Source organism: Phocoena phocoena, chromosome 10 (genome assembly GCF_963924675.1).
Source record: "Phocoena phocoena chromosome 10, mPhoPho1.1, whole genome shotgun sequence".
Lineage (NCBI taxonomy): Eukaryota > Metazoa > Chordata > Mammalia > Artiodactyla > Phocoenidae > Phocoena > Phocoena phocoena.
Genome location: NC_089228.1, coordinates 8122467 through 8146986, shown reverse-complemented (window position 1 = coordinate 8146986; position 24520 = coordinate 8122467). Strand labels below are relative to the sequence as shown.

The 24520-nt window shown below is 53.6% G+C and overlaps 1 protein-coding gene across 1 annotated transcript; it reads right to left on the bottom strand.

Moving 5' to 3' along the window:
* Positions 1–353: 353 nt before the first annotated feature.
* On the bottom strand, positions 354–24222 carry SSUH2 (ssu-2 homolog). Its single transcript, XM_065886306.1, has 12 exons — positions 24195–24222; positions 16257–16355; positions 15933–16014; positions 14263–14392; positions 12790–12850; positions 11574–11698; positions 10461–10523; positions 8753–8838; positions 7375–7467; positions 6876–6981; positions 5043–5150; positions 354–500 (listed from the first exon to the last, which is right to left on the bottom strand). The coding sequence occupies exons 1-12, from the start codon at positions 24220–24222 to the stop codon at positions 354–356; spliced, it is 1128 nt and encodes a 375-aa protein (XP_065742378.1).
* Positions 24223–24520: the final 298 nt, after the last annotated feature.

Here is a 24520-nt window from a genome sequence, read left to right as displayed (position 1 = left end):
GCCCAGCCTAGCAGAGACACACCAGAACTGAGACTGACCGAGGGAAAAGTAAAATCAACCCCACGCTCAATCAGGGCTTTAGTTCACAGGCCAGAGGCAAAGCCCCCACTGCTTAAGTTATTTCTCCTAAAGCAATGTGTGTAGATGAATTCTTGTAGGTTAGACACGTGATAGATTCCGCCAGACGGGCTCCAGAAGGACTTGTAGCTTGACAGAGGAGCTGAATTCTCTGGAAGGACACACCAGGGTTTGCATGCAATTGTCCAGAGGAGCCAACAGTGAGTCAACTCAGAGACCTCGGCCAATCTCCTGGGCAAACGTGAGTGGCGGGCTCTGGGGGCAGATGTGCGATGTCAGATGATGGTGCAGCCACAGCAGTACCTCTCGGGGTAATCCGCCACGTACACTTTGTGGTCGGTGCCGTAGATATAGTAGACGTAAGTCTTTCCTTGGTACCAGTAATGAACTTCCGTGAGGGGGACCAGTTCAATGGTCTGGCGCTGAGGAAACAATTGGCCAAGAAAAACCTCAGGGTTCTGTTCAAGTCACTCACCTGCTCAAGAACCTTCAGTAGCTCCCTACTACCTGTGGAATTAAGTTCAGGCTCTGGACTTGGTGTTTTGGCTCCAACCTGCCTCCTAGATGTATCTCTTACTACGCTCCTTCACATACCCTAAGCTCTGGCCCAAACCGACTTCTCATCTTTAACCACCACCTCATTCTAAGTTTCATGAAGCGGGGGGGGGGGGGGGCCCCACAGGCAATCCCCAGGGGAGTTGCAGGATGTATGGCAATCCACCAGCCGAACAGGACATCTTCCAGAAGTGGTAATTTTTAGATGGGAGGGTGGACAGAGTGGAGTGGAGAAAAGTGGAGGACAAAGTCATTTTAAAAATGTTTCTATTAAAACAACCATGGAGATATTAGGGAATGTATTATGCAATTTGAATTAAATTTTAAGACAAAATGTTGACACCAAAGAAATTCCAAAGTTTGGTGGGCTGCTTCAGGCTATTTTCTCAGACGCTTCCCTCCCTGCACCAGAGTTTTGCATCAACCCTCCTTTGAGAAAAGTCTTTCTCAAGTTTTCCCCTCCTATCACACATGGGGAAACTGAGGCCCATGGAATTTCAAGCTTGCAAGATCATCCAGGTCAAACCCCACCTCCTGGCTGGACCTATTTCAGGCTCAAATCTCCTCCCTGGCATCCCTCTACTTGAGAGCCCGGGGCACTCACTCCCCCCTGCAGAGGGGTCCTAAATCCCTCGTTCTCTGGCCCCTTCTCTGAGCACTTACTCAACAATCTTCCAAAATCACGGGACAGTGAACAGAATGCCCTGCCGCCTCGGAGCTGACACTGACTCCTGCTGAGACACCCAGGTCATTGGCTTTGGCACTGATTTGTTACGGAAAACTACGGGTGTAACCCACAGAGCAAAATGACTCCTCAGCCCCAGCAAAGCTTTCTCGGGACGTACCATGGGCCAGGCTCGGTGCCCAAACCCTAAGTTCTTGTGCACAAGCTGCTCCCCTGTCCCAGACTCGGATGTGGGGACCCCAACCCCAGAGGGAGGTGGTGTGCTTGGCCCAGGGTCAGAGCCTCCTACTTACAGGAAGATCCCCTCCTTGGGAAAAGAGCCCAAGTCCTCTCGTGGGAGATGATGGTCCTGAGGCCCCTGGGGAAAGTGGGGAACAGGCCAGGAGAGGATGCTGAGCAGAGGGCTCCCTACGCTGGGAGGTACGGGTTGGAGGGGTGGCAGAGGGAGTGACACTGTAGCAGGAGGCAGGGGACTCAGGGTCAGGGCGTGCACCTCCCATGAAGCCGTCTGCATGACCTCCCACTTCCTCTCTCTGGGCCTCCGTTTCCTCATCTGTGAAATGGGTACAAAAACTTCTATATCATGGAGTTGTTGAGAAAACCAAATGAGACTGAGTTTTCTCCGTGTGCCGGAGAGCGGCCTCCAAGGGGGATAACTACGGGAAGAAAAGGTAGACGATCCCTCTTGCCATGTTGGTACAGGAGACCCAACATGGGAACCACGGGGCAAGAGGGGAGGGGAGCCAACCTCTGCTCAGAAAGCCTGGGCCGCGGGTCAGACCCCTCTTGTTTCCAAACTCTTCTACCACCCGACACAGAGCAAAACCACAGCAGCCCCACCCCACGTGCCTCCATTTGGATTCTAAAGGTCTCCAAGTTGGAGACCACAGGTTGGCCAGGACATCAACGGCCATCCAGCGGTCATCTCGTAATCGGACGTATATCTGCTGGTACCCCTTGACTGTGCCCCTGGGATGAGCAGATTCCAGGTCTGAGAGGAGGGGCCGGGGCCCCGCGTGTGACAGCTGGCCCCTCACTGGATTCTACTCGCTAACTTCCCAACCCTGAACAAAATATCGGCATGAACCTTTGTCTGTAGATCCTGGGCCCGAGGACAATTTAGGACAAAGAGTCACAGAAGTGGCCTCTTCTCCCTTTACGCTCCCTTTTAAAGAAACATGCACGTCTGCCCCTGGTGCACCCCTCCCTGCTCCAGGTCTGGTCCACAGATGGCTTGTGTCACCTGAGACGGGGCTGTGCCATCAGGGAAAGCCCAGGAGCCCCAGGGTCTAGACGCAGGCCTGCCGCCAACACGCAGTGTGATCTTGGTCAGTCACTGCCCCTCTGCCAAATGAAGGGTCCACAAAGGACTCAAAATTGTCAGCCTCGGCAGCAGAAACGTCCCAGGAGAAGCACCTGTGTCCGGAAGCTGCTGCAATCATGCCTTGTCCTCCGGCCAGCCCTACAGTAGTCCTACAGTACACAGCTCACTACTGGGCGGTCTTCACTGTAATGCCCACCAGACTGTACCAGGGCTGCAGGAGCAAGGCCCCTTAGAGACCGGGCTGGGGTCCTCCGTGGATGGGGCTGAAGAATAAACGCCAGCTCCAGGCAAACAGCCGCTGAGGTATGGCTGACACTCAGAGCGCCACTACCCTCACCGCCCCCTTGTCTGACCCTCTTCCTGTTCCGGCTCCCCCACCCCTTTACCTGTTTCCCCTGGGAGCCCTTCCTTAACAAATGTCTTGGGCTTCCCTGGTGGCACAGTGGTTAGGAAGCCACCTGCCAATGCAGGGGACACAGGTTCAAGCGCTGGTCCAGGAAGATCCCACTCACCGTGGAGCAACTAAGCTCTGAGCCTGTGCTCTAGAGCTCATGAGCCACAACTACTGAGCCCATATGCCACAACTACTGAAGCCCACATACCTAGAGCCCATGCTCCACAACGAGAAGCCACCGCAATGAGAAGCCCGTGCACCGCAAAGACCCAAAGCAGCCAAAAATAAAATAAATTGATAAAAAATAAAACAAACAAAAAATGACTTGCACACGGATCCTCGTCTCAGAGCTGCTTCTGCGGAGCCCAACCCAAGGTAAGGTCCAACCGCGCCCATTTTACAGATGAGGACATCGAGGCCCGTGAATGGAAGGGCCAGGAGCCATGACTATGTGCCAGAGCTGGGAAGCAGGACATAACCTGGGAAGTGACTTGCCCTGCAGTGTCTGCCAGGCAAAAAGGGCGCTGCCTCGTTCGGCTGATAGCCCTGCAAACCTACGCTGGCTTTCAGAGTCACTTGTGTGCCTTGAGTGCGGCAGATAATAACATTTCCCTTGGAGTTGGGAAATCTGAGTTCTACTCCCAGGCTCTTCCACTGAAAAGCTGTGTGACCTCGCCTAAATTACTTCCACTGTCTGGGCTTCCTCTGATTTATCGGCAAAGTCATGGGTTTGGACTAGACCAGGGGTAGCCGAGGATGCCCACAGGCCAAAGCTGGCCCAGCAGCCCATACAGTGCTCTTAGCATTTTTTAAATTTTGCTTTCAATATTGAAAAACTGGAAGATTTCATGTAAAAATGTGTATTTCAGAAGGTCTGAAATCTCTGCCCCTGCACTGCACAGAGCTGAGGGGAGGTGGGGCCCTTTGGATAAGGGGGCCTCCTACCCACAGCACCCCCAACCCAGGCCTTTCAGTTTGCAGTGCCCCCGTTTCATCCTCTCTGAGGTGCATTCCAGCTCCAAGACGGTCATTATTAATTTTAAATTAAATGCATCCTTTTCTCTCCTGCAAACAGGGTAATCGTGCAGGACGAGAAGCGGAATACTCATTGCAAAGAGAACGGAAGGCACAGGGACATTTTGAGCACCGGGTCCCACGCACTTAAAGCAAATGATCTCATCCCTACCAAGCCCTCTGAGGCGGTAGTAATATCTCTTTTTCACGGGTGAGAAACTGAACTTCAGGAAGGCGTTTGTAGCTGGCCCGGGACCACTCTGGGACGTGGAAGAGCCAGGATCTGCGCCCAGTTTGTAAGACTCGGACCCCCGACAGAGCCCTCACGGAGCTCAGGCGCTGGGCTTTCCCTTGCCAACCCCCCGCCCCATCTTCCATCTCCGTTTCCTTTATCCCCGTCGCCTGCCGCACACGCCCCGCCCACCGCGGCTCCCGTGGACGCGACGGGCACCATCGCCACCTAGTGGCCAGCAGGATAAGAGCCGCACAGCAGCGCGGGCCGTCAGCCCTGCCCTTGGGGACCTGGGATTTGGGAAGTGCCCCGAGGGGCCGGACGCTGGGTTCCAAACTTGCCTTGCACCCTATATCTCGAGCTTTCCCTCCCCTTCCCTGAAAACCGGGGGGGGTGGGGGGTGAGAATCGAAACGACACTGAGCCACATTCCTGCGTGAAACCCTGTAAGCTCCCTGTCGCTCGCAGGATATAACAGTCCAAACTTCTCCCCGTGGCCTTATGTCTGACCAGCCCTGCCCTCTGACCTCCGGTCACTCTGGCCCCACGTCAGTGCCTAGTACCTCTGTGCTCCTCCGAGTGGGGCTCCACCCCTCCCCCCCCTTCCTTCTGCCCTGCCACTCTCAAGAAGGAACCTCCCCACAAAGGGACGGGCCCGTTCCCTCCTTTACGTCCACGGGGACAGTGTCCTGGAGCCCCAGCAGACCCGGCACCTCACCTTCCACCAGCCCCGTTCCCCACCCCACCCCCCCTCAGCTCACCTGCTGCAGGACGCGGGCTCGGGAGGCCAGCGCAGCGCTGTGCTCAGCGATACCCCGCTGGGAGGCCAGAGAGATTTCCCGCAGGGGGAAGTCCACGATGGGGTACACCTGGGGGGAGACGCAGACCACCTGACCCGGAGCCTCAGTACCTGGAGCCTTGGCGGGCTGATGGGAGCACGAGGCCAGAAAGGGACGGGCCCGGGCCAGGGGCGAGCGGGATGGGTGGGGCTTGTTAAACCCAAGCGGACCATTGATCATCCACCTTATAGCATTGGGAACTCCAGCCAATAAACGAGGGCCGTAGACAGACTACCCGCCCACCCGGCGCGCCTTCCCTGCTGCCTAACTCAGGCTAGGATTGGGCGCAGGGCTTCCTAGAGGGGTGATGCCTGAAGTGAGCCTTTAGAGAGCCTAGTGATTGGGGCAAAGAAAGGAAGCTGAGGACTATTATGAAGCCATAAAGAAGGAATTCCTGCCATTTTCAACAACATGGAAGGAAGAGGGCATTATGTTAAGTGAGATAAGTCAGAGAAAGATACACACCCTATGATCTCACTTACATGTGGAATTAAACACAAACTCCTAGATACAGAGAACAGATTGATGGTTTCCAGAGATGGGGATTGGAGGGGTGGGCAAAAGGGGTGAAAGGGGGTCAATTGGTACAAACTTCCAATTATGAGATAAATAAGTCTTGGGAGTGTGAGGTACAGAATGGTAACTACAGTTGATAATACTGGATTGGATATTTGAAAGTTGCTGAGAGTAGCTCATAAAAATGTCTCATCACAAGAAAAACCATTTTAACTGTGTGGTGATGGACGTGAACTGGATTTATTGTGGTGATGATTTCACAGTAATATACAAATAGCAAATCATGATATACACCTGAAACTAATAAGCCAATCTGAAACAGCTACATACTGTTAAAAAAAAAAAAAAAGAAGGAAGGAAGGGTGGGAAGAAGAAAGGGAAGAAAGCAAAACCAAAAAAAACTGTTTGAGGATGTCCCATAAAGGCCAAATTCCCTTCCCAGGCCAACAGCAGGGAGCCACAGATCTTTTCTGTAAAGGGCCAGAGTAAATACTCACGTTTGAAGGCCATAGGGTCTCTGTCTTGACTACTCAACTCTGCCCTCGAAGCACGACAGCAGCCACAGACAATACATAAACAAGTGGGCTGTGCTCCAATAAAACTTTATTTATAAAAGCAGGCCAAGGGCCGGAATTTGCCAACTGCTAGTGTACAAGACCCTCCCTGATCTGGCTGCTGGCACCTGTCATGTCTTAGCTCCTTGCTCCGCCCAGCTCGCTGCCCTCCAGCCCCCTGCCCTCTGCCGCTCCTCGAGGCCTCTGTCGTGCTGCTTCCTCTGCTGGACACCCTGTCACACCATCCACTCCCCCACTGCACTGCTCTCCACGACCGACACCCTGCCCCTTCCTGTCTCTCTACCTCCCTTATGTATTTCTCAATGGCTGACAGTGTGGTGAAAATGCTCTTATTACCCTGTCCCTCACCGACTGTGAGATCGGAGGGCAGAGATTCTGTTTTATGGTATCCCCATGGCCTAGAATGGTGCCTGGTATAGGAGGAGGGTCTCAAGATTTGTCCAAGGGAAGGAGGGAGGAAAAGAGGGAGAGAAAATGAACAGGGGAAGAAAGGAGGGTTGAATATGTAAAGTTCAAGACAGAAACTGCCCCATGGGGTCCCAGCAGCCTCTGTCCCCGCCCAGCCTTTCTGAACGAATGCATCGCCTGCAGAACCAGAAGACCCGGCCTCACAGGTGGAGGAGGGACCCAGCTCCGTTTAGGGCAGTAGCAAAGCCCTCCTTACCATCGTGTTTTCATCCTTAAAGAGCGTCTCTCCTCTGGCTTTAGCAAGCAGGTCCCCAGGGCAGTCCAGCTGGTGCTCAGACACAAACTCAAACAGGCTGTTCTTCCTGGAAGTGAAGAGGATGAGAGACACAGACCGGGGGTCGGGTTAAGAACCTGGGTTTGGAATCAGGCAGATAGGGGCTGGACGGCTTGCCGTGCTACCGGTGGGACCTTGGGAAAGGGCTTTAGCCTCTCTGGGCCTCAGCATTCTCACGCGTAAGATGGAAAACTAGTAAAGTACAGACAGTTCTGTTCTAGCAAGGTACCCGATAGGAGAAACCCTTAATGCGTGGGAGCTTCCCTGATGTGGGGCCTTAGGACCCTGGGATTCCGTCTCTCCCAGCAGGTCCCTGCACTGTGAAAGCCCCAACCAAGTGGAGCTTCTCTGCAGAAACCAATCCAGGCCACGTCCCCCCCGGCCACCCCGCCAGGCCATGGCATTGAGAGGTGCCACGTACCACACGATGACCAGCTGGAGGAAGTGCAGCAGTTTCTTCTCGCCCTTGCAGGTGGCACAGGTCTTGTTCCCCCTCCCTGAGCATGTGCTGCATCTGAGAGGGGCCCCATCAGTACCACTCAGATGGTCGTGGTGTCCCATCGGCTCCGGAGGCCCCTGCCTCACATCCTTCCTCATAGAGGTGCACTGTGGTGGGCACGGATTGCTTCCACGTGCCCACCACCTAGACCTCCCGCTCCTCGTAGCAGTGCCCCAATCTCCCTTTGGAGACATGGTTTGTGGGCTTGCCCCCATCCCTTCTATGACCAGCTTGGGACCTCAGCCTGGCCAATCAGAGCATTCCATCTCTCTGGCAATAGTGGCTGATACAGAGATTGACACATGACCCAGGTGAGTGCACTGAGATCCACCCCACAACTTTTGCTGGAACTATCAGGAAAGGGCCATCCTTTTCCACTGAGGTCACCAAGCTTGGAGCTGCTGGTGGCCTCCTCTGCCACCACAGGAGACAGCCTGCCTGAGGATGAAGCCAACATGGGACAGAGGCAGATTCCTGGTGACATTGTTTAAGCACCTGGATCCAGCTGTACCTGAAGTCATCCCAGAAATCTATTCCTCGACTTTTCCATTACATGGGCCTATAAATTTACTCTTTTGCTAAAGCCAGTTTGAACTGGAGCTCTTTTACTTGTAAGTGAAAGAAATCTAAGTTTCTTTCCAAATCAAAGAGCTCCTTTACCAACCACAGGTGGCAGGTCCACCAAAGCTTTGCCATCTGGCTTGTTAGAAGGATGGCCTGGGCCTGGATGAGCCACAGGTATCATTAACCCAACACAACTTTGAAGAGTTTCACTCCTCATGGTTTCTTGTTTCCCTTTAAAGATTTATAAATACATGAAAGGACGTCAAGCCCAAAAGGCAGCAACCCACTGTTCGCAAAGCCCTGTGAACAGGCACTTTGTTTAGTCAATCAACCAACCTTCCTTCACTCTTCCTCCATTTAGTCCCTGCAATGGGTTATACATAAGGGTTTGCCCGAGCCCGGATCCTCAGAGAGAGAAGAATCTCACCTTGGGTGCTCTTCTGTATTCACTTCCCCTCCACGTGAGCACGAAGCCGTCTCCTCTCTTAACCCACGGCCTCCCTTCCTCCCTGCAGACCCTCGTACCTCCCCCCGCCCCCGACCCACAGATTACTTGATGGGCTCCACTTGGTCTCGAGAAACACTCACTGAGGTGACAGGGCACCTACAATGCCCAGAGCTCTGGGGACGCAGGGGTGACAAGACAGTGCACCCGCTTGCCTTCCTGAGGGCAGGCAGTAAAAAGCAAGAACGCCCGTGAGAGCACACAGCTCGGGGCCGGGGAGCCCCGTCTCACCTCTGCCTGCCGGACCCCGAGCACATCTGACACCGCCGGGCGGGCCTGGCTCTGCGTTTGGCCCGGCTGCATGAGGGGCACCGCACCTGCGGACACACGTGGCCTCAGCCCTCACCCGCCTCCCGGGGAGCAGGCAAAGGGCAACCTGAGACCTGGCTCCAAGCCAGCCTGTGACCTTCCCCAAGCTGTCACTTCCCTACTTGCTCTCCCTGGGCCTCGCCCCTTGTCTGTAAACTGCAGTGTATCTTTGGACCCCTCCAGTTGTAGCTTCAGAGACTCTACATCCTCACATCCCTGTTTCTCCTGAGACCTCAGCCTCTCCTGCTCTTCTCTCAACCCCATGACCCTTGGGACCGTCCCCTGACCAAACAGCCACGGCCGGGGCTGGGGGAGAGGGGCAAGCTGGCCCTCTCTGGTGCTGGAGAAGCCCCCAGAGATGGACCAGGCTATGCCCTTACAGCGGGCTTGGGGTGCGCTCCGGAGACATTCCAGAGAAAGCCTGAGGGACAAGGGGGTAGGAGGAGGAGGGGCGGGAGGGAGCAGCAAAGGCCGCCAGCAAAGGCCATCGGAGGACACAGAGCAGGTGCAGCCGCCGCGGAGCCCCACGGTGGGTGCGGAGCGGGTAGAGGGACGAGCACGCAGCAGGTGGAAGGTGGGGGCAAGGGCGCGTGGGCAGAGAGAGGACAGCGGAGGCCGGTTTACTGCAGCAAGTGGTCAGTGTGTGTCCAAGGGGTTAGGCACAAGCGAGGAGGTGGGGAGAGCTGAGAACACATGAGGGGCGTGGACTTACTGCCGGTCAGGCTAGTAGCCTAGAGGATCCTGCAAAGAACGCTGAGGCCACGAGGGCCTGGCTGGTGCTGAGGGGCCCGCGCGGGGCTGAATAGTATACGTGGTCGTCCCCGCCCGGATTTACATCTTCCAGAACCTCAGAATGTGACCTTATTTGGAACTCATCTTTGCAGATGTAATTAGTAAAGGTGAGGTCATACTGCAGAAGGGTGGGCCCTACATCCAATGACGCGTGTCCCTATGGGAAGCCCGTGAGGAGACAGAGACACACACAGAGAAGCCAGGAAGCAACAGGGAGGCAGAGATGGGGGTGAGGCAGCCATAAGCCAAGGACTGCCAGCCGCTGCCAGAAGCCAGGAGGAAGGCATGAGATGGCTCTTAACCCTGCCGACACCTTGGTATTGGACATCCAGCCTCCAGAACTCTTAGGGGAATAAATTTGTTGCCTTAAGCCACCCAGTTTGTGGTCATTTATTACGGCAGCCCCAGGAAGCTAATCCAAGGCCCGAGTCTATTGTGTCCCTCAAAGGCCCTGAACTTCACTTCTCGGCCGGCACTGGCCCCTGCACTACAAGTGCTGGTCGCTTGCCAGTCTGCCCCTCGGACAGAGGGTCCCTGTGAGAAGGACCCCCGGTCTCAGTCCTCCTGCACCCAGCAGGTACTCAGTAAATGTTTGTAGGTGGAGGAGAAAAGGAGAGAAGAATGAAAATCATAAACCATCAAAGTGAAATAAGGCCAATAGAGACCACCCACTCCAACATTCCCATTTTACAGGTAGGAAGATGGAGGCTTGGAGAGGGAGGATGACTTGTCGGAGGGTCCACTGTTGGCACAGGGAGCCCCAGGCTGCCAGCCCAGCCCTCCATCCCCACATGGCCCTGCTCCACATCACGTACTCACCAACGGCCACGTGACTCACCGTGCCGGCCCCGTGGCAGCTGCTGCACTTGTAGCGCCCATGCCCGTGGCATTTGTGGCATTCCTGAGAGTGAACGCTCTCCTTGATCTGGTTTTCCAAGTACCAGCAGCTCCTGATTTCACCAACCCCACCCCCATAATGTCAGCATCCCACGTCGAGGTATAACAGTTCAGGCCGTGGTGGGAAGATGACCATTTGTGACTAGGCTTCCAAAGGGCCTTGAACACCAAGCCAAGGAGATCACATTACCATCTCCTCGGAGCCTTGACCCAGTCGGTCCTGGATGCTAAGACGGGGAGACCAGGTCTCCGACTGCCATGTCCTAACTCACACTCCCAGGCTAAACCACAAAAACCAGCATCCTTTGCCCATTAGGTGGCTAAAGTGCTCTTTGGGAATAGAAGCCATAAAAAAACAGAGGGTGTTTTTGCAAAAGGCAGCAAGTGAGCTACTGGAATTCAATGGCTAGAATCAAAACAGCTTTTCCACCCTGGAGAACAGAATGAAACACTTTCTTGATCTCTCAAAGTCCTCTTCGTCTTATGATGCTATGAAAACTCAGAGGGTAAAATGACACACTTGAATCAAGCTCTAAAGTGAAAACAAGGCAATTAGATGAGCACATAACATAAAACATCTCAGCTGTGGTTTTGTAACACATTAGGTTACCCTCACTACCTGTCCTGATTATATTTCTGTAAAACAGCGTGGATGTCAAATTCTACTCCCCTAATGACTTCCATAAAAAAAAATCCCAGTGATGCTTTAATTTTATTTTTTATGTTTCATTCAGCTGTTTCCCAACAGGTCAAAAAAATAAAAAAGACAAAAACCCTCAGATGGTCTAGGAATGTGAATGCTCGCTATTTAAATCTGGTGACAATTTCGTACCATCCTGTTGCTATGTGAACGCTCCCTAATTTGCACGGAATTTCGTATGGTACTACATCCCATACGCTGGGTTTTCTTAGAATTCTGCTTATTTGATGGGCAAGGAATAAACCACCAGCCTGGATTTTGGGTTTCCTTTTTAAAAGGATAAAGTTTGAAGAAACTACGGTGCCCGGAAAACCAGCTCCGAGAGAAGGGCAGAGACTCCCATGAACACATTACCTTGACCAACGATGAGTGAGGGACTTGGAACTTCCTGGTATCTTCCTGAAACATCGGGGGAACCTGGACCTTGATGTCCCAAAGCTTGGGGGAGGTCCCTCTTTGTGGCCCATCCACGGAGTGGTCTGACAGAGAAAGGGGCTGTTCAAAGAGCAGCAAACAGCTGCAAGGACCAGCCTTCATTTATTCACCAAATAGTACAGAGCCTCCACCTGGTGCCAGGCATTAAGCTGGAACCTGGGGCCGAGGGGCTGGTAGGTAAGGGTCCCCTTAGAGCCTGTGGGTAAGCAGCGAAGCGTCGGAGCTGAACAGACCCGGCTGACTCCTGCTTCTCGTACTTCCTGGCTGTGGAACTGGACACCAGCTCCTCCACCTATATACACCTCTCTGCCCTGCAATCCTCTCCTCTCTAACCAGGGATAACGGTGGCACCTACCATGGAGAACGGTAGTAAAACTGAACAGCAGAAGGCATACCAAAGCTTAGCCCAGGGCTGGTACATGCCAAGGGATCAATAAACCAGGACTGTCACCACTACTGTCACCATCCCCACCATCTCCTTTCTCCTCCTCCGTTCAAGGAGAGAGACTACATCACTATACAACAGAATATGGCATGTAAGTGCTTTGGACAAGAGCTGCATAAGGCGTTCTGAAAAACTCAGAAGACTGACTCGTTCTGCTGGGGAGGGGACAGCAGGGAAGAAATCCTCAAAGGCTTCATAAAAGAGGGGACCCTTGAGCTAAGTCTCGAAGGATGAACCAGAAAACAGGTAGGGCACAGAGCTTCCCACAAAGAGAGCCTTAAGCCTCTAGGGGGTTCAGCAGAGGTGGCATGGCACACTGAACGGGGTGGGGATCTAGAGACTCGGGGAGGTGCTGGGGGTGGCCCAGGAGGCAGGTAGACGCCCGAGCTCTGTGGCTGCCTTTGCAGTCTGGCCCCGTGTGGCAGCACCAGCCTGTGGCCAAACGCAGACACTAGACTTTTGCAGGACCTCCTGCAAGCCACTTCCTGGACAGGAAGCGTCTGCTAACGTCAGCCCTGGAAGGTCTCCAGGAGGAAAGGCCACCCTCCCTTTTTATGGGGGATGGGAAACTGAGGCTCCGAGCAGCAGAACATCTTCCTCGGGGTTGGTGGCTAAGCCAAGTCCTGACATTCTCCACCAATCCCTGCCATATTTACTCCGAATTAAACTGATTTCAGACAACTCACTTACTGGTAAAGGGCTGAAAAGTCCATTCACTTATCCTGGATTCACTGAAGGTTTCTAGTCGATACTACAAAGGAAAAATAGTGTGTTCACACTCGTGTCCTTAGGAAGACAGAGCCTCATGAGAAAGGATGAAGCTCCCCACCCCTGGGCTCAGCAGGGAGAACAGAAGTTCCCAAGCATGGCCAGCGCCCGAGGGCTGCTCAGAACAGGCTGGCAGCAGCGAGGACTCGTGTCGCAGATGCCCTGGGACATATCTGCAGGGGGTCATTTAGCCCCGGGAAATCTCCCCTGACAGACACACCACAGGGCACCTTCAGTATAACGTGTATAATTTCTTTATACACAGAAATGGTCTATGAGGTAACTTTTTCTTTCTTTCTTTTTTTTTTTTTTTTGCGGTACACAGGCCTCTCACTGTTGTGGCCTCTCCCGTTGCGGAGCACAGGCTCCGGACGCGCAGGCTCAGCGGCCATGGCTCACGGGCCCAGCCGCTCCGCGGCATGTGGGACCTTCCCGGACTGGGGCACGAACCCGTGTCCCCTGCATCGGCAGGCGGACTCTCAACCACTGCGCCACCAGGGAAGCCCTATGAGGCAAGTTTTGAAGCAAAAATTGCCCTCTGACAGATGGAGGCTGCTGGAATCAGTCACTCCGAGCACCCCTGGGGGAATGTATCTGCCTGAGGTCGAGATCCTCCTTCTTGATCCTCATCCACAGGGTCTCGGACAACGCCTGGCTCCTCCTTTTCCACGTGAGGAAAGGGATGCTCAGAGAGGTCAGGTGACTTTCCCAAGGTCACACAGCTACACAGAGAACTCGTACCTCAAATCCCTGCTCTGACCACTCCTTGTGAGGCTGATTTCTGTGACTGTGTGCCCTCCAGGGGACGGCTATGCCAGTGACACTAGGAAATGTGAACTTAAACTTGTCCCTGTCAAGGCAGAAGGTGACAAAGGTGGGGTCACCTTGTGTGGTCTTGGTACCAAGCACAGGACCTCCCTGAAGCCTCAGGCTTGGGGGTGATGAATAAATACCCCGGGCACAGATGAAACTTGGGGGAGGCAGAGGGAGCTGGGATCAGGGGAGGAGACGGCCCTTTCTAGCCCACCCCTCCAAGAAGCAGGTAAGTTGTGTCTTTAAAAACAGGGCTTTGGTGCCAGCAAACCGGTGTTTGAATCCCAGTTCGGTCACTTCCAGCTGCATGTTTGGGGGCAAGTAACTCCACCTCTCTAAATGTCCAATTCCTCCTAACTGGTGACGATGATACCTACCATGAAGGGTAGCTATGAGGATTCGGTAAGACATATAGGTAATGCGCTATCCATGACGCCTAGGGCATTCGAGCTGTTCTCTAGTGATTGACAACCAAGATTCCTTGCATTATAACTCACTACAATGTCACCGCTATTCACACGCACTGTTCCCCAAGACTCCTTTCTCCCCGGCCTCGCCAGGCGCCCTCCAGCCAGCCCTCACCCTGCGCAGGACCTGCTGCTTCAGCTCCAGGATGACGAGGTCACCGGCGGCCGCACTGCCGTAGCAGCACTTGGAGTCCACAAAGCTGAGGAGGGCTTCCCGGGCCACCTCCTCTGTCACCACGGGGACTCTGGTGGGGACCGAGCAGAGGGGCCGTGGGTCTGGGGAGAGCCTGCGGGCTCACCCAGGCCAGCCAGCCCCCTCACTGTGCCGATGGAAACTAAGGCCCGGGGACAGGGGTCCCCCGGCCGTGTCCACAGCAGTGGTAGAGCCCTCGGGCATCCAGCTGGTGAGCGCATCTCCGGCATCAGGAACTGTGTGAACAGATGCCCAGTGGGAAAGTGGCAGGTCCTTCTAGAGGACAGCAAAACCACTTTAGCTGAGGTCTGGAGCTGCGGAGAAGGGCTGATGGGGTCTTAGAACTCAAATGAAAAAACAGAAACAAAAAACTGAAAGATGAATTATGCCACTTTACAGATAAGGAAAACTGAGGTCCAGAGAAGATGTCACACAGCTAGGAGGAACCAGAGTTAGGACTAGACGAGGTTCCTGCCCTCTGGGACCCTGACTTCAGCCAGAGGAGTTGTGAGTTAACGCTCAGGGGAAGACCCCAGCCGAGAACCTTCTGACAGTGGCGCCCACAGAGACCCGCCGTGAGCCCGCTGGACGGCAGTGGTGCAGGCTGGGAGGGCAGACTAGGAAGGACCCTTTCTCGGCCCCCTCTCGGGACACCTCTCCTCCTCCTGGAAGACTCCCCTGAGGCCCAACTGCCCTGTCCCTCCTCGGCAAAGCCTTCCCGCCACCGCCATGAGCTGAGGCCCCTTCCTCCGCCCTGCCCCCCATCTTCACATTCTTCTCCACGGCAGCCTGCCTCCAAATGTAAGCCCTCACCAACACACGCTGTGTCGCCGACACCCCCGGCCCAGCGCACAGAGGGGCCCGTGTGCCCACAGACAGTGCACAGCAGATGGAGGGCGTGGGCGCAGCAGTGGCTGGGACGACTCCACAGAAGAAGGGGCGTCTGCAGGCACGCAGGGAGGGCGGCCAGGGAGGAGAAGGGAGGTGGTCCAGGCAGCAGCGGGGCCAGAAGCACCAGGAAGGCACCCTCGAGGGCAGGACACGGCCACCCTGGACCCAGCATGGGCACGGCTCCTCCTCCTGTCTGCACAAAGCTGGCCGGACAGCCGGAGATCTGCCCCGAGTCCTCCAAGCAGGCGGACTTTCGGTAAAGGGCGAGATAGGAAATACTTTAGGCTTTGTGGGCCACGTGGCCTCTGTGTCACCACTCAGCTCCTCTGTCACGGTGTAAAAGCAGCCACAGACAGTAAGGAAACAAAAACACATGGTCGTGTGCCAATAAAACCTGATAGACAAAAAGAGGCAGTGAGCTGGATCTGGCCCGGGGGCCGTAGTTTGCAACCCCTGATCTAGACTAGAGTTTTCAACCCTGGCTTGGTAGCCAAACAACCTGAAGAGCTTGGAAAAATACACACTCCCAGGCTCCATCCCTGGAGACTCTGATCCACTGGGTCTGGAGTCCTGATGCACTGTCTGGGTTGAAATCTGTGGCCCCTGAGATCCCCGAGGAGGGCTATCGGGGGACAAAGGTGACCTGAGGATCATCTCGCGTGATCCCACGCAATGGCTCCGTGGGGGCTGCCAGGGCTCACCTGTATTCCAGAAACGAAGACCAGCACCTTTGTTCCTGGGGCCTCCCCGGGGCCTCCGAAGGTGGGAAGAATATCTGGCATCCTGGGTTCCAAGACTGGCAGCATCCTGGTCGTAAGTGGAGATGGACGTGGTCACAGAATGTCCATGGACACAGGGCCTATGCCCCATCCTCCCATTCCCTCCCAATGGCGACAAGGGGCTTCCCAGGGCCCCCAGGGGACAGGGGAGCTCTCCCAGCCCAGCCTGTTCCAGAGATGCCCGCACAACAGCATAAGCCCCAGGAAGAAGCTGCGGGACCCAAGCCCCCAGGGACACAGACTCACTGTCCCCTTGAAGAAGGCAGTCACAGCTGGGCAGCCTCTCCAGGAGTTCAGCCGGGGGCGCCAGAGGACTCTCGGCCTCGAAGCTGAGGTCCATCACACCTGGGGAAGAACGGGCAGTGCCAAGCCTCGGGGAGGAGGGGGTCGAAGGCGACTCCTGTCAGCTACCGGACGGGTGAGGGCAGGTGCATCGTAAAAAGGCTCACGGTTTCAGTCCGTCTCACTCCGGCCCCCTCACGACACACAACATATTTGTAGGGCGGCCAGCAATGGGGTTGGGGGTATGACAGTAGCAGCGGTAATAATGAGACAAACATTCGGAAGGGCAGCTCCTATCTGCTGGGCACCTACCCTGTGCTAGTCAGCGGGACAGGTGCGGTATAAACAGTATCACATTCCCCAGCCCTAGGAGACAGACACCGAATAACAGATGGGCACACTGCTGCTCCTCTCATCAACAGACAGGTCTCCGTTTCCTCCCCTTGAACCCGGGCAGGCTTGTGACCGCTTCACCAGGGGAACACGGCAAGCAAAGAAGAGACTGCAGCTCCTCCTTCTGGCCTCCTGAAGCCGTCCCTCTTGATGCCTGAGCTGTCAGGTAAGACATTAGACTCTCCCACTGGAGAGGCCACGAGCAAATGCCCTGAGACTACGTGGGGAGGGGCCCAGTGGAGCCTGGCCTTCCAGCCACCCTGCCGAGCCACCAGGAATATGAACAAAGCCATCTTGGACCCTCCAGTCCAGAGCAGCTGCCTGCTGAATAGACTGAGGGACCCTTTCATGGACTGCATGTCTGCATCCCCCCAAATTCCTATGTTGAAACCCACAGCCCCAGGAGAGCTGGGTTTGGGGTTTTTTTTTTAACATATTAAAAAAATATATTTATTTATTTATTTGTTTGTTTCTGGCTGTGCTGGGTCTTCATTGCTGCACTTGGGCTTTCCCTAGTTGTGGCGAGCAGGGGCTACTCTCTGTTGCGGTGCGAGGGCTTCTCATTGCGGCAGCTCCTCTTGTTGCGGAGCACAGGCTCTAGGTGCGTGGGCTCCAGTAGTTGTGGCACACAGGCTCAGTGGTTGTGGCTCGCGGGCTCCAGAGTGCAGGCTCAGTAGTTGTGGTGCACGGGCTTAGTTGCTCTGCGGCATATGGGATCTTCCCAGATCAGGGCTCGAACCCGTGTCCCCTGCAATGGCAGGCGGATTCTTAACCCCTGCACCACCAGGGAAGCCCTTGGGAGGGGATTCGGTTTAAATGAGGTCTTACGGATGGAGCCCATGATGGGATCGAGGTCCTTATAAGAAGAGAAGGAGGCTAGGGCCCTCTCGCTCTCTCTACTATGTGAGCACCCAGTGAGAAGGCAGCTGTCTACAAGCCAGAAGTGGGCCCTCACCAGATGCCGGGTCTGCTGATGCCTTGACCTTGGACTTCCCAGCCTCCAGCACTGTTAGAAATAAATGCTTGTTGTTTAAGCCAACCCAGTCTACAGTATCTTTGTTACAGAAGCTTGAACCAACACAGACCCTAATCAGTTACACATGGAGCACCCACCTGAGCCCTGTTGAAATTTCTGACCCACAAAATCATGAAATATATTAAAGTGGTTGTTGTTTTAAGGCACTGGGATGTGGGACAGTAGGTCACGCAGCTTCCTCCATCAGGCAGTCTTTACTCTGAGACTCTCCACAGACCCACGCAAGACTTTCTTGGAGGCACACCAGGGTCTCAGGCTCCCCTGCTGCCCCCTCTCCTCTCACAGGTGTCTGACCTACACTGTGGTCCAAAGACAGTCTCTGCCTACGCCGGCCCCCTCTCCCCCCTTTCCCTTCACAGGTCTCCAAGGGACGTCTGGCATGTCTCAGGCCATCTTGGTGTCTGCTTCTTGGATGACCCAGACTGACACACCAGCACAACCGTATTCTACCAATGTGACTCGCGCAAGATCGCCCAGCCAGTGAGTGATAGAGTTGGATTCAAACCAAGGTTCTTCTCTCTCCAAAGCTGGTGTCCTTTTCCAAGTACTTTTTACAAGGCAAACCCTATGGAAGAAGCACTGATTATATAACTGTTTTTAAAACCTCATCTCGATCTGTCAGGTTGTGACATCTATACATAGGGACTGAGACTCCAAGTAGGAAAGCATAATATTAGAACTGGCTCCTGGAAACTCAGGACTACTCACGAAGCACCTCCCACACCTGATGCCTCACCCCACCATCCCACCCCACCATCCCACCTGTGGAAGGCAGGGCGTCTAGCTCCACCTGACACGAGGAGTCTGAGCCTCAGAGAGGTTACTCCAGTACTCCTAGGGTGCACAGCGCTGGAGTTAGAGCAGGCCAGAGGCTCCTTGCTCCAGTTCCAGCCCAGTGGGCCACCTGTCAAACCTGTTCCGTGAAGTCCCCAGGCTGGGGGACAAGGATCCCTCAACTGTGTCTTTCTAGTGGCCAGTTGACCATAGGAAGTTGACTTTAAAAAGTGAGCTGATAAACGGTCAGTGGAAGGGGATTCTCTCTACATTAAGTCACTGAAGGCCACTTGGGTCAAACTTCCAGCTGATCGACCTCATCTCCGAGATCCTCCTGCTTTCTGCAGCTCTCTAAAACCTATAGCTCTTTATCACTACAAAAAAATAAAGATATTATGTCCTGTTCTTTAGAGTTTAATAAAAGCAGAGGCCAGAAGAATAAGTAGATCTTGTTCAAAACCGGAACAGCTTAGGTTATCTGGAAGTAGAGACAAGACGTTGGACGGTGAAGAAGCCTGAGATTCTGGCATTCATGGCCGAGGACGGTGAGGGAGGAGGCGGTGTCATTGAAACAAATAAACAACCCTGCTCTACCACCCCTCTCCCATGAGGGGTGCACTTGTCCTCTGATAATAAGCACTACATATGCGTCTCTAAGGTTCTGTCTCCTTGCAGGAAACTTCCAAAGGAAGCTGGAATAGAAGAACGTTTGTGAATATAGAGTACCTTGCTTATCTTTGTAAGCAAATGATTCTGCCAAGAAGCAGGTGAGAGCCCTGGGACACACGCGAGTGCGATGTAAAGCTGCAACGCCTGCCAATGTGTCCTGAAATCCCCGGGATGAGATTTCCCCCGGAATTATTCCTCGAACCTTGGTTCTCAATATTGTTTTGCTTCTAATAAGTTTATTAGCATGCTCTGCTACTCTGCCCACCAGGGACCCAGGGATCAGCAAACATTTTCTACAAATAGCCAGGTGGTAAACAGTTCAGACTACGGGCTGTACAGTCTGTCTTAGTTACCTCGGCCATAGCACCCTGAAAGTAGCTATAGACAAGTGTGGCTGGTTCCAATTAAAGTACAAAACAGGCGGTGGGTCAGCTTTGGTCCATGAGGCGTATTTTGCCCACCCTGACCTGACACCCACCTGTGCGGGGTGGCTCTGAGGGGGATCCGGAAGGTGGCGGCTGGAATTTGAACCTGTCTGGGGCAGGGTCCATGCAGTGTCTGTTAGCGCAGTTAAAAGAATTAAACGTGAGGGGCAGGGTTGGACTGTAGCCAGGGTGGGGATGGGGGTGACTGCACTCAGAATCCCTGGGCATTGTGTTTAGGAACCTGGGCTCTGATATGCTGCCTTCTGAGCCAGGTAACACATGGCACTGTGCCAGACACTCATCCTCCCAGCACTCAACTCCTCCAGCTGGGAAAGAGAGCGGGTGGTATTAGGGCCCACCTAACGAGACAATGTGTATACAGCTCTCAGCCCCAAGCCTGGCATGTAATAAATGTTCAGTCAGTGCCTTGGACCAAGGAGGGCGGGTCTTCCTCTTTCCTGGTGCCCCTTTAAGCCAGTGCACAAGAGTGAAAATGTCAAGCGTGGAAAGAAAGGCAAGGCCATCACAGCCCCCTCCCCTGGGAGGGCCCCCGCCTGCCCGGAAGTCTTGTCTCCGCTGGGGCATCAGTACTCCCCCAGACAAGAAGACGCCACGTGGCTGCTCTGTCCTGCTGGAAACCCAACAACAGTGCAGGAAGACGGGAAGAATGAGAGGTGGGGCACTCAGAGCTCCATCCATCAACTGGGAGCCACAATGACCTCTGGCAACTCATCAGAGCTAAATTAAACTCCCCATTATGGTGTGGACAAAAATAAAGGCCTCCAGGCTGAAGCACGGGCAGACACGTCATTTCCTGGGCAGATCTCAGTGGGCACAACAGGAATGCAGACGTCACGGGACATTGTGTGGCGCCCAGCGTGGGGTGCTCCGAAGGGGGCCACCAGCCGCGTCACCGTTTCCACAGTGTTGGGCTGAGTTCCAGGGTGGCCGTCCAGCTGGACCACTGCCCCCTAATTCGCCCACTGCCTCGGTGAGGGACGCTCCATGATCTCTCTTGCACCTCATGACAACCACTATTTTCCCTATTTAGTAGAAGGACGAGATGAGGCTCAGGGATGTGATTTGAGACAGCAAAAGCTCACAGGCGCATAGCAGAGACAGAAACAGTACTTAGAACTCAAAGCCTGACTCCAAGCCCCAAGGTCTCGGGTGAATACCCCAGTGCTCCAGGCACACACGTCAAGTGGTTGCCGAGAGAGCTCTGCAAAGTGCCACCCAGGTCGTGTTTCTGCTCACCAGACGCCAGCTATTTTTCTTTTGTATAGGAAGGAACTTTTCTGGTGGAGAAAGGCACAATTCGTGGATAACCCCCTTATCTTTCTCTTTTTTTTTTTTTTGTTGGTACGCGGGCCTCTCACTGTTGTGGCCTCTCAAGTTGCGGAGCACAGGCTCCGGACGCACAGGCTCAGCGGCCATGGCTCATGGGCCCAGCCGCTCCGTGGCATGTGGGATCCTCCCGGACGGGGGCACGAACCCACATCCCCTGCATCGGCAGGCGGATTCTCAACCACTGCGCCACCAGGGAAGCCCTATCTTTCTCTTTTTAAAATGCCATTTCCTTGATTTCAGGTGATCAAAGGAGTGCATGTCTCCTGCCCCTGATTAATCATTGTTAAAGCACTGAAATCCGACAGAGGTGGTGCTGAAAGTGACTTCCAAGTGGATGCAACACCCAGAATGTCCCCATCCATGCCTACTTTGGTACCAAACTATGTCACTGGAGGAAGATATTCTCTCTCTGAAGTTTCCCCACACTGTAGACTCAAAAACTAAGGGGACAACACTTTAGTGACTGGGAAGGGTAACTCAACTGGCTAAAGTGGACAACCATCTCTCACTTAAGAAGGGACATTTAAATTACAGAAGTCAGGCTTCCCTGGTGGCGCAGTGGTTAAGAATCCACCTGCCAATGCAGGGGACACGCGTTCAAGCCCTGGTCCAGGAAGATCCCACATGCCGTGGAGCAACTAAGCCCGTGTGCCACAACTACTGAGCCTGTGCTCTAGAGCCCGTGAGCCACAACTATCGACCTTTTGTGCCACAACTACTGAAGCCCACACACCACAACTACTGAAGCCCATACGCCACAACTACGGAAGCCTGTGAGCCTAGAGCCCGAGCTCTGCAACAGAAGCCACCGCAATGAGAAGCCCGCGCACCACAACGAAGAGTAGCCCCTGCTCACTGCAACTAGAGAAAGCCTGCACACAGCAACGACGACCCAATGCAGTCAAAAATAAACAATAAATAAAATAAATTTATTTTTTTAAAAAAAGAAAGAGGGCTTCCCTGGTGGCGCAGTGGTTGAGAGTCTGCCTGCCGATGCAGGGGACACGGGTTCGTGCCCCGGTCTGGGAAGATCCCACATGCCACGGAGCGGCTGAGCCTGCGCGTCCGGAGCCTGTGCTCCGCAACAGTGAGAGGCCCGCGTACCGCAAAAAAAAAAAAAAAAAAAAAAAAAAGAAAGAAAAAGCTTTAAAAATAAATAAATTACAGAAGTCCCATAGCAGCCTCCCTTTCTGAAACCAGAAGAAAACTTTACTTAGTTTCAGATTTCGTCAATCTTGTTTCTAAAAACTTTCTGGACAATCTCACACCTTGCAGTAGGCCCTAAATGCCGGCCTGAGGTTTGATTATGTTGGAAACCAGCACATAGGGTGACCATACGGCAGAATCAGAGGTTTTAGAATTTTAAGGGAACTAAAAAGAGTTCACCTTCCTCTTACCTTGCTTACCAAAAAGCTTGATGCCAAAACAGAAACACCACGGTGGTAATATTTTCCATTAATAGCAGTTTAATTTTAAAGCTCTCGGGGACACAATCTGATAATTCTATAGAGTCAACATTTACTCCATGCCTACTCTGGGCTAAGTGATATATTAGGCACTTTACATCCAATTAATCTTTTATCAGTTCTGCAAGATGACACCATCTCTATTTTTATTGGGGGAAATAAAGCTCAGAGAGGTCAAGTGACTTAGGCGAAGTCACCCAGCAACTAGGAGGCAGAGCTTGGATTTGAATGCAGATCTGACATAACCCATGTCTACTACAACAAACTCCAAGAATAAACTGAAAGAATGCTATGAGCAGTATTTTTTAAGAGGAAAGACTGCATTCGACTGTTAGTAGAAGCTTATCAGAATAAGACTATGGATACACAATTTCCAATATATCAGAGATCAGAGTCGGTCCTCCTCAAATACATGCTAAAATATCTAGGTACAGTCTCTCACTTCAATATGAAAAAGGACTCCAACAAAATTTAAGCTGAGCTCTCTCAGATTAGCATGGGTTCATTTCATATCCCACTGCAGCTCTGAGGCTTAAAACTCAGAGACACCAGCATTAAGGGCAGGAAAAAGTGTTGGGCCTGCAAAGGACCTTCAAAATCACCAAGTTTGGTAACTCTGAAAATGTACTAGTGTCACGGGCCTCTCTGGGATTCAAGTGAAAGTTGTGGATGCCTTCCCCTCCCCCTCCCCCCCCCCCCCCCCCACAAAGCCCACATACAGTATTTTGCCTTCACCTTCATGGTCCTCAAATTAAGGACTCCAGTATTTTGCCTTCACCTTCATGGTCCTCAAATTAAGAACTCCTGACCAATCTCCTTTTACAGATGGGGAAACTGAAGCTCAGAGAGGTTAAGTGACTTGACCAAGATCACAGAGCCAACTCACAGCAGGGCTAGGACTTGAACCCTAGCCTGCCAATTCCCAACCTGATACTCCCCACGTTGTCCATTCCAAACTCACTCTCCAACTTTCTTGTTTTAAAACACAGCACATTTCTTCTTAAAATACCACTTCCTTCTTCATCTCTTTAATTAGTTCTTAGATTCCATTGTATTTCTGTCCCACTAATGACAAGATGGGGTCACCTGGACTATGTTTCCTGAGCAGTAATGAACAAGTGAGCTTTTTGCTAGAGGGAGATCGTGCGTAAAGACCTTTCACTGACATTGCTTTAAAATTAACCTCATCTGGGCTTCCCTGGTGGCGCAGTGGTTGAGAGTCCGCCTGCCGATGCAGGGGACACGGGTTCGTGCCCCGGTCCGGGAAGATCCCCCACGCCGCAGAGCGGCTGGGCCCGTGAGACATGGCCGCTGAGCCTGCGCGTCCGGAGCCTGTGCTCCGCAACGGGAGAGGCCACAACAGTGAGAGACCCACGTACCGCAAAAAAAAGAAAAAAGAAAAATTAACCTCACCTAAGAACTCATGCAACTCTGACTGGAATAAGAATCCTGATGTCCAGGTTCACATTTGGCTTGGGCGGGGGAGGGGTGACTATCAATCGGAGAAAGGAAGGATAGAGAATCTAAGATTTGGACAGTGTTACGTGGTTAGGGAGGAAAGTCCTCACCTTGGTTTTCTACCTTCCTTTTCCACTGCCCCGAGGCACCTAACGGAAGAACAGCCTGCAGGCTGCATACGGGCTTTACATGTGAAAGGAAGGAAGGAAGGAAGGAAGGGATGCTCTAGCAGCACAGACGCAGAACCAAGACAGCGCTGAGGGCAGCGGGGAGATTTCAGCTCAGCCACCCATGGAGGCGGGCGCCCCTCGCCCAGACAGGCTGTACTTACTGTCACCGTCACTGAGATCCCTGTCCATCGTCGAGACGTCCAGCCAGGGAAGCGTCTGCCCTCCCAGTGGGCTCAAGCTGCTGGGATCTGAGGGACCACCCCAGGCCCCTCCCAGAACAGCGGGCCCATTGTTACCTGATCTGAATACAACAGAGGGAAACATCTGTGGGGAAGCCCCAAGGCCATCAGAGCGGCTGCTCTGGCCCCCGTCTAAGGGTTCTTGGGGCTCCTCCTCACAAGACCCTCTACTTGCCGGGCTTGGCTGGTGCTCCTGATCACCTGCATCCTCACGCAGCCCTGAGAGATGGGCACTTTCATGGAACCCA